Here is an 18,299-nt window from a genome sequence, read left to right on the forward strand (position 1 = left end):
TATGAAGGGATGATTATGATTATTATACAATTTCATTACATGGTTTGGTTGCTTTCGTCCCAATGTGAATCTAACCATTATAGGTCAAAAAATACATTTTACAGATTTTGACAGCAAGAGAAATACATTCTTTCTTTAGTTCATCAGGTCCATAACACTGAGGGAGAGGACAATCCATATCTATTCACCACAGCACAGAGCATTAGATACCAAGCATGTCCTTCAGTTGAGGCCAATTTATAGTTCTTCATCCTGACTCACGTTAACAAGTAACTTTTTTTTATTAATATAGTTTAATTTTGCCAATCTGTATGGTTAATACAACATAACCTATACAATTGGGGTGGTTGTATTTTGGCTCTTCTGTTGAGAAATCATATATATATACAGCATATATATATATATATATACAGTATATATATATATATATACACACACAGTATATATATACAGTATATATATATATACATATATATATACACACACCCCCACACACACACACACACACACACACACACACACACACACACACACACACACACACACACACACACACACACACACACACACACACACACACACACACACACACACACACACACACACACACACACACACACACGCGGTATATATGGGAAAATAGTCGATCTAATTGATATTGTCAGGAATTCTTGAATTTAAGAAAATATATATTTTTGCAGGCTGTTGTAACCAGAATTGCTGTCCACTCCCTCAGTCAGAGTCTTGTCTCTCCTGTAAAAATGGCTTTGAATCCAGTGCACTGCTTCTGCATTTTTATTTCAGCATTTCTTTATTGTTCTTTTCGTGTTTTTGTTTGTTTTTTCCTTTAAACTTTACATCAAGAGTATCTTTTTTTGTTTTGTTTTCACAATCCAACCACAGACGAAGAAAAACAGAGCTTTGCTGATGTTGAGATAATGATACATGAGAGGAGCTTATCACTGGGATGACGTTCGGCACACACTGATCACCATAACCATGCTTTCCCTCGTTCGTTGCAGTTTCCACTTTCCGGGTGTGTTGATGCTAATAGTTCAGTGCGGTTTATTAGGAAGCTGGGGAAAGGGGGGCAGAGGGGTGTTGTTAGTGGTGGTGGTGGAAAGGATTTTATTGTCCTCTGTCCATTTCCCTCGTTTGTGATTCAAAGAGTTACTGATAAAGCATTGAAACCTTGTTTTGTTTTTTTTCTTAATTTGTTTTGTGAGCAGACTTCCTGTCTAAGGCCTAATCTATGCTCTGTCGCGTGGCAAGAGCAGCAGAGATGCAACGCGTCGTGAGCTTGTTAGGTCAGCTATTCGGAGCGTGCAAGCTACGTTGACAGAGCATATATTAGGGCCTAAGACTAAGGGCTGCTTGGACATGAAGTAATCAGGTTCCGCTGACTTTCACAGAATGCCAGTCGAAAGGGTCGACATATTTGTTATAGTCTGTCACCGTCCTTTTCATTTAACACTGTCCCCTTCTGTACAACAGGGTCAGAGTGCTTTCTGCAAGTGCATTACAGAGACCCAAACTTGTTTGTGTGACAGAGACATTGTTCTGCCCAGAAAATAGTATTATTATTATGTACAAACACAATCAAACCATACCATACTCCATACTTTGTCGTTAAATGATAAAAGCATCTGGGGTGATCAAAACGGATAAAGCTAAAAGAGGCGCACGCATCTGAAGCCCAATAAGTACATTTTGTGTCTTTACTTATACTTCTGCTTGCGTCCTCCAGGGGGAGTTGCTGCTGCAGGCACTGTTGCACCAGTGGGTGCAATTGAACTGGAATGGCCACATGGAGGCACTTTCTCTCTCCTTGTGTTGATGATCTCTTATCTTAGACTGGGCGCTTGTTGTGGTGGTGGTGATGAAGATGAGTCCAAACATGGCAGGGATGCGTCACCCTGGTGGTCTCGGTGTGTCTGTGCTACAAGGACGCCTTTTGCGGATCTTTAGCCCAGATGAAGTGCTTCTGCTTCCCTGGGGAGCTGTGGCTACCATGGTGGAACTGGACTGATTGAGAGGATATTGAGGAGTAGCAGTTTTGCGCCCGAAGGGAAACAAATCGCTATTTCTACAACTCTTGTTTAAAATGTGTTGTTCACCTGCCTGTGAGTGGCAGACGTGTGGAGTGTGCACACCCCAGGCTGCACAATAAACCCTTTGAAGGGTTAACCACATTTCATATTTTGCCATATGATGGCGTTGCACGGCAAAAAAATTGACAATCTACAAGCTCACAACAACACATGGCATTGTGTTGCGTTTGTGAGCTTGTAGGGCTGATATTTTAGCAATTTAGCGAAAACCTTTCATGCCCAACATAGGGACGCCAGGGTTAAAGTGGTTCCATAAACACTCCGGATTTTACAGTGTATTGCAAAAAGAGTTATAACGGTAGACAAGACGACCCCTTTCTCTCAGAACTTCCTGAAATCCCCAGGTGTGCCTCTTCAGATGGGAGATGATGGGTGCATAGGAGAACCGGATGAACGACGCTACCCCTCCTGCCTGGCACCTACCAGCACAGTCTTCCTCAGGCACTCCGAGACGCCCAGTGGGTGGAGGGAGGTGGAGGAGCTGTAGAACCAGGGTGTTGCCCCGGGAAAGAGCTAAGAGAGCAGAGGAGGAACCCTTTTTAATGACCTCTTTTAGGAAACGTTGAGTCTCTTTCTGTCCCCCGGCACCTTCCCTAGGAGATGATCTCCAGGATGTAGAAGACCAGCTCCATGACGACGGGACCCTCGCTGAGCTGGTAGGCCCCTCCGTGGATGACGGGGATCAGAGTGCTGTCCAGGTCGCTCAGGTACTGGGGGAGCAGCGGCTGGCCGTTACTGCCCGCCAGGTAGCCCACCTGTACAGGACACAGCACAGAGGGATTAGAACGGTCAAGGACCCCTAAATTTGATGTGTAATTGGCCGCAAACCCCCATCTGAAAATGTTTGGTGTCAGAGACCCCGGGAAGAGAAGATTTAATGTCTATGTTTGCCTATGAGACCCTGTTATATACTGTATATCTCTGCTGTTGGAGAGAACACACACACACACACACACACACACACACACACACACACACACACACACACACACACACACACACACACACACACACACACACACACACACACACACACACACACACACACACACACACACACACAGCATCTAGCCTTCAGGTTTGGGGCAGGTACTGTAGTAGAGAAACCCTGTGAATATGTCATCATCACTGAATCTAAAGGCAGTCTAGCGACTACTGGGATTCAGAGATTATTCTGTGAAGCAGTCTGCGGCTGCTTTGACATTGTACACAGTATCGGTGTGCTCAATGACACACTGTCACCCTGGCGTGTCACCACCAGTCACTGTGTCACGTCTTGTGAACGCCCGCCCTGGGATGAGGGGGAAGCTCGCAGGCAGCGGTGACGCACTGGGCAGCGTGTCTAGGAAACTCTGACAGGCAGCAGGGGTGTCCATGAAGCTCTCTGAGTCAGCACTGTAGCTTTAATCACATAGGAACACACACTTTGTTGTTTGGGAACACTTTGAGTAGCACTCACTCACTCACTCACTCACTCACTCACTCACTGGCCGTGGGCGAAAGCTCGCACTGCTGACTGTTCTGCAGTGGTGGAGAAAGTAATAAAAGTTCCTTCACTTAAGTAAAAGTGTCAATACTGCAATGTAGAAATACTCTGTAACAAGTGAAAGTTCAGTAAGCAAAATGTACTTGGGTAAAAGTAAAAAAGAATTGATATCAAAATGTACTTAAAGTACCAAAAGTAGAAAGTGCTTATTATGCAGAATGTCCCATTTCACACGTTTTCAAATGTATAAAAATCTTTTGTACATAGCAGATCTACAAGCACACAATGTGTCGCATCGCAACGCAGTGAGCTTGTAGAAGTAAAAGTACTGAAAACTGGAAATACTCCAGTAAAGTAAAAAAAAAAAAAAATTGAGCACAGTAAAAAAAGTACAGTGCACTGAACTGCTGTTCAGTGCACTGTGCAGTGCACATACATCAAGGTATTATTTTTCTTTTGGGATTGTATGCCTTTATTGATAGGACAGTAGACTGACAGGAAATGGGGGGAGAGATGGGGAGTGAAAATGCGGCAAAGGTCGTCCGGATCGGGAATCGAACCGGCGACACCGTCAGGCATCCATGCCTATGTGGCAATGCCTATGTGGTATGGACCAGCAGGCCAGCGGGCACCCCGGTATTTACATCTTTGAACCATACTGTGTCTGATAGCCTGGGTGTAGTCTCTCAAGAACAGCCGAACTGAGCTCCAGTTGAGTCAATGAAAAGGATCAACCTTTTCCTTGACGATGGCTAGCGAGATTGGCCTGGGTGTGACAATATGAGTCACAATGAGGTGCAATGCTATGTTATTTCACTGACCAAATACTATTGAACTGATTTAACTGATTTTAACTTTAACGACCCATTCCATACTCTTGGCAGCTGCTCTCTCACTCTCTCTCTCACCCCTTGCCTCTGCTGAGCTGGTAAAGCTGCCATTGTGTGAACATCAAAAACAATGGAGGCAGCAGGTTCGCCCGCTGCGTGCAGCCACCTACTGCGAAGGTGACATTTACATCGTCTCACCTCCGTGCACTTGGAAGGCCACGAGGGAGAGAGAGAATCGGGGACCTTGCAGTACATGTTTTACTGTCAACTAAAAGACAAAGTAAAGTCATTTATTGTCTTGTCTATTATGTAAGTAAGTCGGTCGGAGATTGTTGTCGGTATTAGCCAAGAATGCGGTAGTCTATCCCTGTTACAATGCGCTAAACCCCTGAGAGATGGAATGCTGAGGTGGTGCACCACACCTAGTGTACCATCAGCTCCCCATACTTACGACGACTCAAACGCTGTGTTAGCGGTGCCCTGGATCGAACGCATGACACGTGGTCTTTTTCAATTAAGCACTGACATGACTCATGAAGCTCAATCATACTAATTGTGTGCTGATGATACAGTTATTAATTGCTATTGAAAGCTTTACTGCACTGTGACATCATTCATGCCTTTTCAGCATTGGGATTCTTTCACGCCGCGTCTCAAGCGTGCAGATCTGCAACTTTTGATGCTTTTGTGTGACGCTGTATAGTATGATCAAGTAGAGCACTAATTTACGAAAAAAAATAAAGTTAACCCATTCAGAACGGGTGCACACTATTGTGTATTATTATTTTATGCTGTAACTACTGAAAAATAGCAGATATACAAGCTCACAGCGCGGCACCGAGTGCCGCGCTGCGAGCTTGTAGATCTGCTATTTTAAAGAAATCGTGAAAATTAGAATTTTGTCCCGATTCATTAAGTGTCTTTTGAATCCTTCTAAGGTTTATTTGAAAAACCTATGTTTCTATGTCAGCAATCGTCAAAGAAAAGGTCCTTTTCACTTAGCTGGAGCTCAGTTAGTCTATTCTTGAGAGACTACTATGTCAGTGGTTCTCAAACCTTTTCATGTGAACGACCCCCAAAATGATATGTATTTGGCCACGGACCCCCATCTCAAAATATTGTATCAGGGACCCCCCAGAAGCAAATATTTATCTTACAAACGTTCGCTTTAAAAATACATATAGTCAAAAGATGTGCACGCATTTTCACGACTTTTTTCAAAAATAGCAGATCTACAAGCTCGCAGCGCGGCACTCGGTGCCGCGCTGTGAGCTTGTAATCTGCTATTTCTCAATAGTTAACTCATACAGTGCCTATCCCGAACTAGTTCGGGATAATTTGGGCCGTATTAACGTCCTGAGTGCCTATCCCGAACTAGTTCGGGATATACATTTTTTTTTTTTTTTGTAAAAAAAAAAATAATAATAATTTTTGAAGTTACTTTTTTTTTTGAACCCCACTATATTCTGTTTACACGGCCCGCGAGAGCGTCGCGCCGCCGATATTTACCATCCACTCCAATGCAATCCAGGATCTTTAGAGCTCATTTTCTCTGTTCCAAGCATATCCATGAGGTGTGCAAGGTTTAATCATGGCTAAATCGCCGAAAATAGGTCTTCTAAAATGCTTGGTAGCCAATAGCTAACTTCAAGCTAACTTCATCCTGTTCCTGTAAATGAACAGAGGAAAGTGTTCTGGTGCATCATGGCTGCGCAGGGCTTGTGCATGTAACAGTGTATCTTTATGATGAATTCTTTGGCCACTGGGCGCCCTCTAGTGGTGAAAGCTGGCACTGATAGGGTTAAAGCATAAAGTATGGAGATAAGAGCTTTTTTCGGCCAGAAGGGCGAGGTAATGTTGGAGCGTTCTGCAGACTCTTGGACCTTTCCAAAGAAAACGTAGCAGCAGTCAGTCAGAACTCTAACCTGGTCAGAGTCCAGCGTGACTCGCAGGCCCAGCTTGGCCATGCCGTCCTCCTTCAGCAGCTTGAGGTGAGGGCACAGTGCCACGCAGAACGCCCGCGCCACGTTCTCCGTCAGCCTGCTGTGGTCGGCCGGGTCACTCAGACCGTTGGGCTGGTCTTCACTCTGCAGGAAGAACACCTGAGAGCACACGCACGCACGCACGCACGCACGCACGCACGCACGCACGCACGCACGCACGCACACACACACACCAAGGTTATTATAGTAAACGAAAACTAACTAAAAAAAGAAAACTAGAATGGGAAAACATTTTAGTTAACTGAAATAAAAATAAAAACTAAGCTTTTTAAAAAAAAAGAAAACTAACTGAAACGGTATTGTGTCTTTACAAAACTAACTAAAATAAACTAAAATTATAGAGAAAATCTCCTTAGTTTTCTGTCTTTTGTCTTTTGTGGAAATACAATTTTAAAAACACCAGTTGGTGAGGTCAAAGAGAGAAGTTGTATGTCTCAACATTCATGCCACTCTCAACAATATGATGTTTTGTTGATTTTCTTTATTAGACAATACTTTTTCCACACACACACACACACACACACACACACACACACACACACACACACACACACACACACACACACACACACACACACACACACACACACACACACACACACACACACACACACACACACACACACAGTGGATTAAAACAGGGGGTTCACACACTTATCAATGCCCGTACACACCGTACCCTTATTAGTGAAATATAGCTTTAAAAAAAAAATGAAAATAGCCGAAATAGCTGATCTACAACCTCACAACGTGTCACATTTTAAAATAATTCAGAATCTCAAAAAGACACCGGCATTTAAACACGTATTGACAAGACGGGGGTAGAGGAGGAAATGGTACAATCAGCTACGGCGGTGTGGGGGCGGGGCATCATGGCCACCGTGCCCTAAGGTCATATCGTTGCTGCCCGACATACGAGACGATGTACTGTAATGATTTGAGGGCCAAACTGAGGGGCAAACAGCGGCCGTGCCTTTCCTTCTCGTGCCTCTGTGGAATTCCTGCCCCACTGAGCACAATGCAATCACAGAACCTTTTAAACAAGACCTCAGAATCAGAACGTTATGGTTTGTTGTGCTGTATAAAGGCGGTCAGTTATGACAGTGGTTCTCAACCTATGGGTCGGGACCCCCATGGGGGTCCCCAGATGATTAACTTAATGCGCGATGTTGTTTTCTCACTCAACAGTAAACAAACCATGTGTGTACATGGAGGTATATGCACATTTCTAAAGTGACAATTTAAGGACTTTTTAATACCTCTAAAATGACAAATTAAACATTGGCCAAATTGTCAAATAATAGAGGCATAAATTGTGAAAATAGACGGTCTACAAGCAGACATTCAGATCTGCTATATTCACAATAAAACCATGTTATACAAAATGTAATGCCTGGGGGGGGGGGGGGAGTCCTCAGTTCAAATATGATTATTTTGGGGGTCGCGGCCTGAAAAGGTTGAGAACCACCGAGTTATGGTACTGTACCTCAGTCCAGCGGATGACCTTGCCGTTGGCCTTGAATTCGGAACCGTGGAAGATCTTCACGCTGGTGATAGACTCCATGGACTTGCCATCGATGGGGCTGATCACACTGTGGAACCAAAGGTATTCAATTATTAGCGACATCCCAATTTGAGCCACTAGAGGCGAAATGGTACACAAATCCTACAAATGCTCTCCCAAGTGGGCGCCACGCACGCACGCACGCACGCACGCACGCACGCACGCCGTCTGATCTTGCAAATGCTTGTTTACTGGTGCTAGATCCTGCAAGAGAGTGTTACTGGGGCAGAGAAAGGTTGATAATAAAGTAGATTTTCTCCTGATTTGGAAATAGCCGAAATGGCTGATCTACAAGCTTACAATGTTGTGTGGCTTGTGACGATCGGGTCCAATATTTAGTTCGGTGAAATTCAACTGATAAACGAGGGCCAATAACCCTGGCAAACATTCTTGAAAGTATCAAAACTACCAGATCTACAAGCTCACAGCGTGCCACAACGCGTTGTGAGCTTGTAGATTGGGTATTTTAGCTGTGCAATGCGTCAAACAATGAAGTATACATTAATTTGACAATTTTGATTTATTACAGGTACACAGGTAAATCTAGCTCTAGAGTTCAAATGCACAGTGAGACAATATATTCTAGATTAAGTGACACAGCAGATATTGTATATCGTTGCCGTCGGTCAGAAACCTCCAAATTCTAACCTTTTCTCGTATACCCAACTTGATCATACTACAGACTAGAGTCACACAAAAGCGAGAGAGGGCGAGATCATTTAGCGACCTACAACCGGGTCGCGACGTGGTCGGTAGTTTTCAGCGACCGGGTCGCTAAATCGACCGACTGGGACGGTAAAACCACCGACCGGGACGCTAGAACCACCGACCGGGACGCTAAAACCACCGACCGGGACGCTAAAACACCGACCGGGTCGCTAAATCGACCGACCGGGACGCTAAAACCACCGACCGGGTCGCTAATTCCACCGACCGGGACGCTAATTCCACCGACCGGGACGCTAATCCAGCGACCGGGTAGGTAAATCCACCGACCGGTGGTCGCTTCCACCGACCACCGGGCTACTAACCCTAACCCTAACCCTAAACCTAACCTCAGTAACCTTACCTCAGTTAGGCTAACCTGCCACGCAACCTCCCGACCGGGTCGCTAAATCACCGACCGCGTCGCTAAATCACCGACCGCGCCGCTAAAGCGAGCGACCGGGTCGCTAAATCGACCGACTGGGGCGCAAAATCTTCCGACCGGGTCACTAGATGTACCAACCGGGTCGCTAAATCTACCGACCTAAAACTGCAGGCAGGTCGGTAGATTTAGCGACCGAGTCGGTCGATTTAGCGGCGCGGTCGGTGATTTAGCGACCCGGTCGCTCGATTTAGCGACCTGGTCGCTCGATTTAGCGACCCGGTCGCTCGATTTAGCGACCCGGTCGCTGAAAACTACCGACCACGTCGCGACCCGGTTGTAGGTCGCTAAATGATCTCGCTCCTACTGACAAAAGCATCAAAGGTAGCACATCTAAAAGCTCGGAGCGCGGTGCGAAGCTATGTGTTTTGGGCTTGTCGATCTGCTACTTTTTTGAATCCTTGAATTTGAATCCTGAAAAGTAACAGTTCTTGTAAGGTTTCCACCCGACATAGACAATATGCTTTAATACCAACATCTATACTTAATGGTGGGAGTCAGATTTCGGTTGGCAGATAACATCGGCCTGCTGTAAGAACGGATTATATAGACATTATATTGATTTCTCCAGAGGGCTGGACCAAGCGTGAAACATTTGCATTCAGAGCACAGTCTCAGCTTGGAGCTTGCATGGCATATGCATGAAGCATGCGCCGCCTGTGGAAATTCTCTCACGGGTTCTCGTCTAAATTCTACACCAGTTTTGCACGCGTCGATATAATACACGTGCATTCCTCACGTGTATTTTACACAATTATAGCAGATAATAGTCTGGAGATGGCAATTGTCATCACACCAGCATTTTGTTTAGCATAATATACTACAGTATACAGTATATACCAATCATTTGTTCATCTTTTGAGAGAGATCCTCCCATACAGTACATTGAAAAGTTATTTGTGCATTGCGCACACAGATTGCGTTCAATACCAATTTATTTTAGGAGCGCTCGTTTCGGATCACTCCACGTCCTCCTGTGTATGAGGCTTGTGAGGGGCGCCTGCGCCGAAAAGCCAATGGCCTCGCCCGCCGACAAACTGACTCCCTCCGTACCTCCCTCCGTGCATCTCAGTCAACCGCAGAAACCGGGGGCAGGGTTTTGAGGACAACTGGTTTGGGCTCTGAATCTGCTCCTCAAGGAAGGCGGTCGTACAGTTGCGCAGGTTCTCCAAGATGGCTGCTGTGGTGACTACGTGTTGCGTTCTGTCGGTGTTGTTTGGTGTTTGTCTGTTTTTATGTTATATGTGAAAAAATGATGATTTGAATGCAAAAATGTAGTATGCCAAAGCAAATTCCTATGTGTATTACACAATGGTTAATAAAGTAATCTGAATCTGAATCTGGAATCGCTTATAGCCATGAAAGATACAAAGGAATATCTCTTTAAAGAAGGAGAGGTCACAGTACATACAGTACACATTCTATAAGCCTTTGTTCCTCCTCACTGGGGGGCAAACTGCGGCTGAACATGGAACACGCAAGTGCCGTAACTTATTTTCCTTTGCGTCTTATGAGCGGTGAGGTTCAGGCATTGCACTGATAATTACTATTTTATTATGAAGCACTGACTGTAATGGACACATGACCTCTGTGTACCGTTGCTCTGTATTGTTGATGCTTCTTGTTTTTTTTCTTTTTGCCTTGTATTGCTGTACACAACAGTACCTTTTCTTTTTCCTCAACATATAACCTGTAACTCTCTAACCTTAACTGCTGTGCTGCCTATGGACGGCTGAATTCCCCCCACGGGATAATGAAGGTTATCTAAACATTCTATCCATCTATGCCTGCGTAACACCAGCCTAACGTGGTCTGATAAGGGATCTATAACTGACGTAAGCTGTTATATGACATGTTTGTTTAAAAAAAGAAAGGTTTTAAAAGGTTTTCATATGGCGTTTATGGGGTGGTCCACCAAAATGGCCTTGGTTTGCGGGTTGGGTTGGAAGTTGGAAACGTGTGGTTGCACTAGTAAAGGGGGAATCATGCTGCTAGGAACTAGAAGGAACACACTGCTCCTGTACACATGTTACTGTACATCCTCCCGGTGAAACTCCTCGCGGTCAGGTGAAAAGAAGCAGACTGATGGCGTCAGGTGTATCGGATCATGAGACACATGCTCTCCTACACCCTCTACAAGAGCAACCAGTAGGGGTCATCAGTGACAACGGACTACAGCACTAGAGGAATTGGGAATTCAATCTACAAGTTTATACATTTACAATTTCTGAACATTTTAGAAACATCTTGAAAGTTCCATAATTCTGAATTCACACAACACCAAACACAAATGTTCTCTTCTCGGGATCCCAGGCACAAAACATTTTTAGATGGGGGTCTGTGGCCAAATACATATTGGGGGTACTGGCCTGGGCCACTGGTGTAGTGGTCCAGGCACCTATAGGCTGGTAATCCGGCCTGACAGCGCGTCGCAGGAGTCGACCCCCGATCCCGGCGAGCTTTGCTGCGTGCCCCCCCCCCCCAACTCTCTCCCCATTTCCTGTCAACCTACTGTATACCTACTGTATTAACAGTGATTATTTCACTATAGTCTAACTCAGTGTTTCTCAACCTTTTTTCTGCATGGGCACACTTTTCATGTCCTAAGAATCCATGGGCACACCAACATAATACAGGGGTGTAAATATCGTCACTGTCGGTTTCAAATGTGTACGTTTCTTCGCAAAGTAAAGCCCTGCTTCATCATACAAGGCTGTCGCACAACAGTAGTGAAAACAGCAGATCTACACGCACACAACGCCTCGCACCGCTTGGCGTTGTGTGCTTGTAGATCGGCTGTTTTCACTAGTTTAAATCATTTTTAAAATGATAAATACAATACTGGCTTTCAAGCAGTTTCAAGGGGCACGCTTGACCCTTCTCAGGGGCACACCAAAGGTCCCCAGGCACAGTGGTTGAGAAACACCGGTCTAACTATACTCCGTTGGTTTAATCCTCCCACTGTCAACCTGGTTCCCGGTCAGTTCTTCCTCTCACCCCTTGTTGAAGTTGTGGTCGTCTTCGGTCCACTGGACGTGGACGTGCTCCTGGTTGTCCTCCTGCTCCGCCTTCCCACAGACGATGGTGAAGTCCTTCATGTCCCTCAGGGCCTGCCGTAGAGAGTCCATGGTCTCCGCTGTGATCTGGACCATCACGCCATCTGACCACCACCACCACCACCACGGGGAGGGGGAACCGACACAGGAGACCCATTATCCTCAACACTTCACCTTTTTAACCAATTCAGACCGGGGTTAACCTCTATGTTGTTATACTGTACTTTTCAATCAGGGAATGCTCAATTTCATTCATTTCTGAAACTCTTAAAGGAGTAGTTCACCCCCAAAATGACTTTTTTTCTATTGATTACTCATGCCATGGAGACATGAGTTCAATAATATTTTTAGTTTTTTGTTGCATTCCTAAGACAGTAATTTGATTACAATAAATGTACCCCCATTGATTCCGGATGGGGACCCAAATGCATTCGGGTGATCATCCGGAATCAATGGAGGTAAATTTACAATAGTCCATTTTTAGTCTTAGGAGTGTGACAAAAATACAAAAATATTATTGAACTCAAGTCTCCATGGCATGAGTAATCAATAGAAAAAAAGTAATTTTGGGGGTAAACTACTCCTCATTTTATACTTCACCATATGACGGAGTTGGACGCCAAAAACAGCAGATCTGCAAGTTCATAGTGCATGCTTGCAGATCTGCTATTTTCCAGCTTGGGACGTGTTGTACGGTTAAGTATAAACAAGGCTTTAGGATTTAGAAGGCCTTTTTGGAATCATCCTCAGGCCTAAATGCGTTAAAGTACTATACTGTACTACTTATAGGAGTGCAACAGTTAATCGAACTAATCGATCCGACGTATTATAAATGTATACCTTTTTTAATTAAATAACCTTTTCAATCAACAAACGGAGTTCTCACCTTCTACAATGCTGGTCTTGGCTAGGTAACCCGACGAGGCTTTCAAAGCACCGCTGAACACAAAGAAGCAAGCACCAGTCACTGGAAAGACCAAGAAAAGGAAACATTTAACCAGTATAACTTTCAGTTCAACTTAATTAACCCCAGAGATCATCAGGCAACCATGACGCAATGAGGCCCAACGGAGATGGTGAGATGAGATGCTGAGAGACGTCTCTCTCAGGCTGCGAACTTGAACTGTACCACCTTAACAAGCACTTGGGATGTAGGTGTTGAGGCATTCAATTTAGTTTGACTCGATCGGTTCTACAGATAAATATTTTCTGGTATTTTCACACAAAAAAATCATGTGGGGGGCCCCCGACCCACAGGTTGAGAACCATTGTCTACGCTACGGGGGTGAGGTGGTGGAGGGGACAGCAATATACTTCCAAAGGAGTCAAACCTTTTTTGGGGGCTCGCCGGAAAGTTCCGTGCAGACAAAACTATTTCATACTTGATGTTTGTTTTCATACTCTGCGTTGTGTGATGAATGTTAGAGCCTCGTCCACTCTATCTAGTGCACTGGTTACCAAACACTGGGGCGGGACCCAATTTGTGGGTCGCGGAAAAAGATTTATGGGTCGACGTGGCGCTTTGTGAGCTTGTAGATCTGCTGTTTTCACTAGCTTGGGTACCGGGCAAAAGTCTTCTCTCTCTTTTGGTTCACGAGCTAAAACGTTTGGCAACCACCGATACAGAGTGCTGGAATGGTGATTCTGCCATCTGGGTCTCAACCGTTTTGTTAGTTTTCATCGACCTCCAATGCAGAGATTTTTCAATTTCTGGGTAAAAAGACAGTGGACAAAGTGAGCGCTCTCTCTTTCTCTCTCTCTCTATGAATTCATTGCCATCTGCTTGAGTTGGGAGTCCCTCAGAGAGCCATTATAGAGAGGTTTGTCCTGCCGCTGCGGACATGCCGCTTGATAACCCTGTAGCCAAAACACTGCGCAAACTCTACTACAGAAAAATGTCAAACTGACTCAGATAAAGAATGCAAAACACGGGCTTTGCCCAGCCAAAGTGGATGTGCACGTACTGTTAGTAACCATATTTGAACTGAAGCGTAACAAAAGGGAGGCCACAACTGAATTAACCTGGAAAATATCATGGACAATGCGTAATCATGGACACAAACCTAGAAAAAAAAACTACATTCACTCTATCATGTTTTTTTATTTATTTTTATTCTCTCATATCTGCTATGAGGCCGATGCATCCTTGAATTTCAAACATTCCTATAACTAATCACTGTATTTTACTCCTTGAATAAGTAGGATAGGCTTCTACAAGCTTTCAGCTTCAGCCTATTCCTTTTGATCACATGTAACAATGACTAAGTGGATGTATGACTTGTAAAAATGTGAGTGTTCAAATAAACTAAACTAAACTAAGCTAAACTAAACTAAACTGCCTCAGACTACCGTTCTTCAGGAACTGTCAAGGGTATGTTGTGGGCAGATTGCAGAAATTAATGGATATTAAATTGTGAAGGAGTGTCCAACCAATCACACACAATGTTCACATTGGGTTCCTCTATGGCAGGGGTTTTCAAACTTTTTTGACCCAGGACACTCCTGTAAATAACCTTTTCATCCACGGCACCCCTGAATTACACTGTTAATTTTTAGAATCTTACATCCTATTTGAGAAATATCTGTTTCCATCAGAACTGACTGAAAATAATGTTATACTTGGCGTTTAACCACTTGAACCCCAGCATCCCTATTCTGGGGGGAAGGTTCACCAAAAATAGCAGATGGTTCTCCCACTTTGAAAACCCCTGCTCTATGGTGGCATTCTGAAAATCTTGCGAGGTGCCGAAAAACAAACTTGGCAAGGGAGAGTGTTTTCTGCAGGTGATTCAGTCCGAGTGTATCAAAGGGTGCGTTCGGAAATGTGCACCGGGTCTGGTTAAGGTTAGGTTTAGGCATAGTTTTACTGAGGTTAAGGTTAGGGTTAGGTTTAGGCATAGTTTTACAGAGGTTAAGGTTAGGTTTAGGCATAGTTTTACTGAGGTTAGGGTTAGGATTAGGGTTGGGTTTAGGCACTCACTACACTGAGCACACACCCGGTGCGCATTTCCGAAGGCACCCTTTGATACACTCGGACTGAACGACCTGCAGAAAACACTCTCCCAACTTGGCAAGGCAATGCTTGTTTGTTTGTTTGTTTCTGCATGAACGTCATGTTCGCTTTGCCTTACCAAACTTTGTTTTGACAAGTACGCACGCTATAGTAACAAAAAAAAACAAAAAAAGGTAGGCTATGGTCTGTGGCCAAATCCATATCAAACTGGGGGTCTTTGAAATGAAAAAAAGGTTGAGAATCACTGAAGCAGACACAATGAACACACTGATGTAGAGAACCACGAAATGTATATATATACCGAAAACATACCGATGTGAGCTTGTACATCGGCCATTTTCTTCATACAACAGGTGGGGTGGAGCGAAGGGGACATTGGTGGTGGATGCTAATAGCCTGGGTCTGTTATTACTATTAGTTACCTTTACGGGGCTGGTGGTGGATGCTGATGGCCTGGGTTTGGTAGTTGCCGTCGTCGTTCTGAACGCACACCAAGTGCGAGTCGGCCCTGTCGTTGAAGCACGCCCCCATGGCCAGCACATGCTCATTGGACTTGTTCATCGCCTTCATTAGCTGGAAGGACAAACATCCTCTGTGTATAATCAAGCTGCTTGACAGGGTGTGTGGGGACACAAATGGGTTAAGCCTTAATTGCGTTGGGCGCATGGGTGATTTCTTTTTTTTTGTTAAGTGGGTTGCGCTCGAGATGACAGATTGGATGAGGACACTGACACATTATGAATAGCAAAAACCCAGATACATTTCCTTTCAGTGACTCGACTGCTGGCGTTTCTTTGAAATCAGTCCCTTCACAGCTTGAGAAACATGAAAATTAAAAAATCTGGAGACGTTTTTAGCCTGCTCGCTGCGTTAAAGGCCCGTCTTACATGCTGTTGTCAAACGGTTCCCCGTTTCATGTTACTGGGCTTCCATCTGTCATCGCGTTCAGTGGCCAAATGACACGGCCAGAACTGCCAGCGAAACCTACCCAACGCTGTTCATACCCAAACTCTGCCATCTCTGATGGTTTATTTGTCACGCTCCCAGACCAGACTAAAATGTTGTGCTCTGTCGCGTTGTGAGCTTTTAGATCAGCTATTTTCAGCATGCAACCAAGTGTAAAACCAGGCATTGTGCCACCATCAAGGCCCAACAAAATACATTGTTGTTACCAGAATCAACTGTTGATTTAGTCAACTAAAATCTTATGATATTTTGGGGCGCCTGCTGGCCTGGTGGTCAAGGCGCATACCACATACTAGGCTATGATGCCTGCTGGCGTCGCCGGTTCGATTCCCGATCCGGACGACCTTTGCCGCGTGTCATTCCCCATCTCTCTCCCCATTTCCTGTCAGTCTACTGTCCTATCAATAAAGGCATAAAAAGCCCAAAAACAAATCTTAGAAAAAAGAAAATCTTATGATATTTTGTCGACTAAAACTAAAACATTTCAGATGACTGAAATATGGAATTTTATTCAAAAGACTCTCCTCTGATGCAAAACAGCAGAGGCATTTAAATACAAGACAGGAGGAACTGTGAGGCTTTTGAAGGGACGTCTCACCTCATTGTAGCGGTTACTGGGGATCTTAATGCAGGTCTTCTTCACCTCCATGTCCACCACCAGACCTTTCACCACCGGCAACGTGTACTGGTAGTTACGGAAGTCCTAGGGCACAGAGAAAGACAACGTGTACTGGTAGTTACGGAAGTCCTAGGGCACAGAGAAAGACAACGTGTACTGGTAGTTACGGAAGTCCTATGGCACAGAGAAAGACAATGTGTACTGGTAGTTACGGAAGTCCTAGGGCACAGAGAAAGACAACGTGTACTGGTAGTTACGGAAGTCCTAGGGCACAGAGAAAGACAATGTGTACTGGTAGTTACGGAAGTCCTAGGGCACAGAGAAAGACAACGTGTACTGGTAGTTACGGAAGTCCTATGGCACAGAGAAAGACAATGTGTACTGGTAGTTATGGAAGTCCTAGGGCACAGAGAAAGACAATGTGTACTGGTAGTTACGGAAGTCCTAGGGCACAGAGAAAGACAATGTGTACTGGTAGTTACGGAAGTCCTAGGGCACAGAGAAAGACAATGTGTACTGGTAGTTACGGAAGTCCTAGGGCACAGAGAAAGACAACGTGTACTGGTAGTTACGGAAGTCCTAGGGCACAGAGAAAGACAACGTGTACTGGTAGTTACGGAAGTCCTAGGGCACAGAGAAAGACAACGTGTACTGGTAGTTACGGAAGTCCTAGGGCACAGAGAAAGACAATGTGTACTGGTAGTTACGGAAGTCCTAGGGCACAGAGAAAGACAATGTGTACTGGTAGTTACGGAAGTCCTAGGGCACAGAGAAAGACAATGTGTACTGGTAGTTACGGAAGTCCTAGGGCACAGAGAAAGACAATGTGTACTGGCAGTTACGGAAGTCCTAGGGCACAGAGAAAGACAATGTGTACTGGTAGTTACGGAAGTCCTAGGGCACAGAGAAAGACAATGTGTACTGGTAGTTACGGAAGTCCTAGGGCACAGAGAAAGACAATGTGTACTGGTAGTTACGGAAGTCCTAGGGCACAGAGAAAGACAATGTGTACTGGCAGTTACGGAAGTCCTAGGGCACAGAGAAAGACAATGTGTACTGGTAGTTACGGAAGTCCTAGGGCACAGAGAAAGACAATGTGTACTGGTAGTTACGGAAGTCCTAGGGCACAGAGAAAGACAATGTGTACTGGTAGTTACGGAAGTCCTAGGGCACAGAGAAAGACAATGTGTACTGGTAGTTACGGAAGTCCTAGGGCACAGAGAAAGACAATGTGTACTGGTAGTTACGGAAGTCCTAGGGCACAGAGAAAGACAACGTGTACTGGTAGTTACGGAAGTCCTAGGGCACAGAGAAAGACAATGTGTACTGGCAGTTACGGAAGTCACAACGGCACCCGGAAAGACAACATGAAAGTCTTCACTTAAGCCCCATATGGTTGACGGGAGTCCCTCAGGGCTCTATACTAGTGTATTGAAAATAGCTGATCGACAAGCTCACAAGGTGTCGCAGCACAAAGTGGTTAAGCGCCATATACTTTGTCCAA

At 44.9% G+C, this 18,299-nt stretch overlaps 1 protein-coding gene across 2 annotated transcripts in view; it reads right to left on the reverse strand.

Annotated features, from left to right (window-relative positions):
• Positions 1 to 493: 493 nt before the first annotated feature.
• The window catches only part of zfyve9a (zinc finger, FYVE domain containing 9a), a 74,828-nt gene continuing 57,022 nt past the window's right edge, over positions 494 to 18,299 (reverse strand). For both annotated transcript variants that reach the window (XM_080727237.1, XM_080727236.1), the window contains exons 13-19: positions 16,775 to 16,879; positions 15,633 to 15,783; positions 13,084 to 13,164; positions 12,139 to 12,301; positions 7,917 to 8,022; positions 6,353 to 6,529; positions 494 to 2,866 (exon numbers count right to left, since the gene is read on the reverse strand). In XM_080727237.1, the coding sequence (XP_080583363.1) occupies positions 2,705 to 2,866; positions 6,353 to 6,529; positions 7,917 to 8,022; positions 12,139 to 12,301; positions 13,084 to 13,164; positions 15,633 to 15,783; positions 16,775 to 16,879 (945 nt within the window). In that variant the 3' untranslated portion in view covers positions 494 to 2,704. The remainder of the gene's footprint in view (positions 2,867 to 6,352; positions 6,530 to 7,916; positions 8,023 to 12,138; positions 12,302 to 13,083; positions 13,165 to 15,632; positions 15,784 to 16,774; positions 16,880 to 18,299) is intronic.

Source organism: Nannobrachium achirus (genome assembly GCF_963921795.1).
Source record: "Nannobrachium achirus genome assembly, chromosome: 5".
Lineage (NCBI taxonomy): Eukaryota > Metazoa > Chordata > Actinopteri > Myctophiformes > Myctophidae > Nannobrachium > Nannobrachium achirus.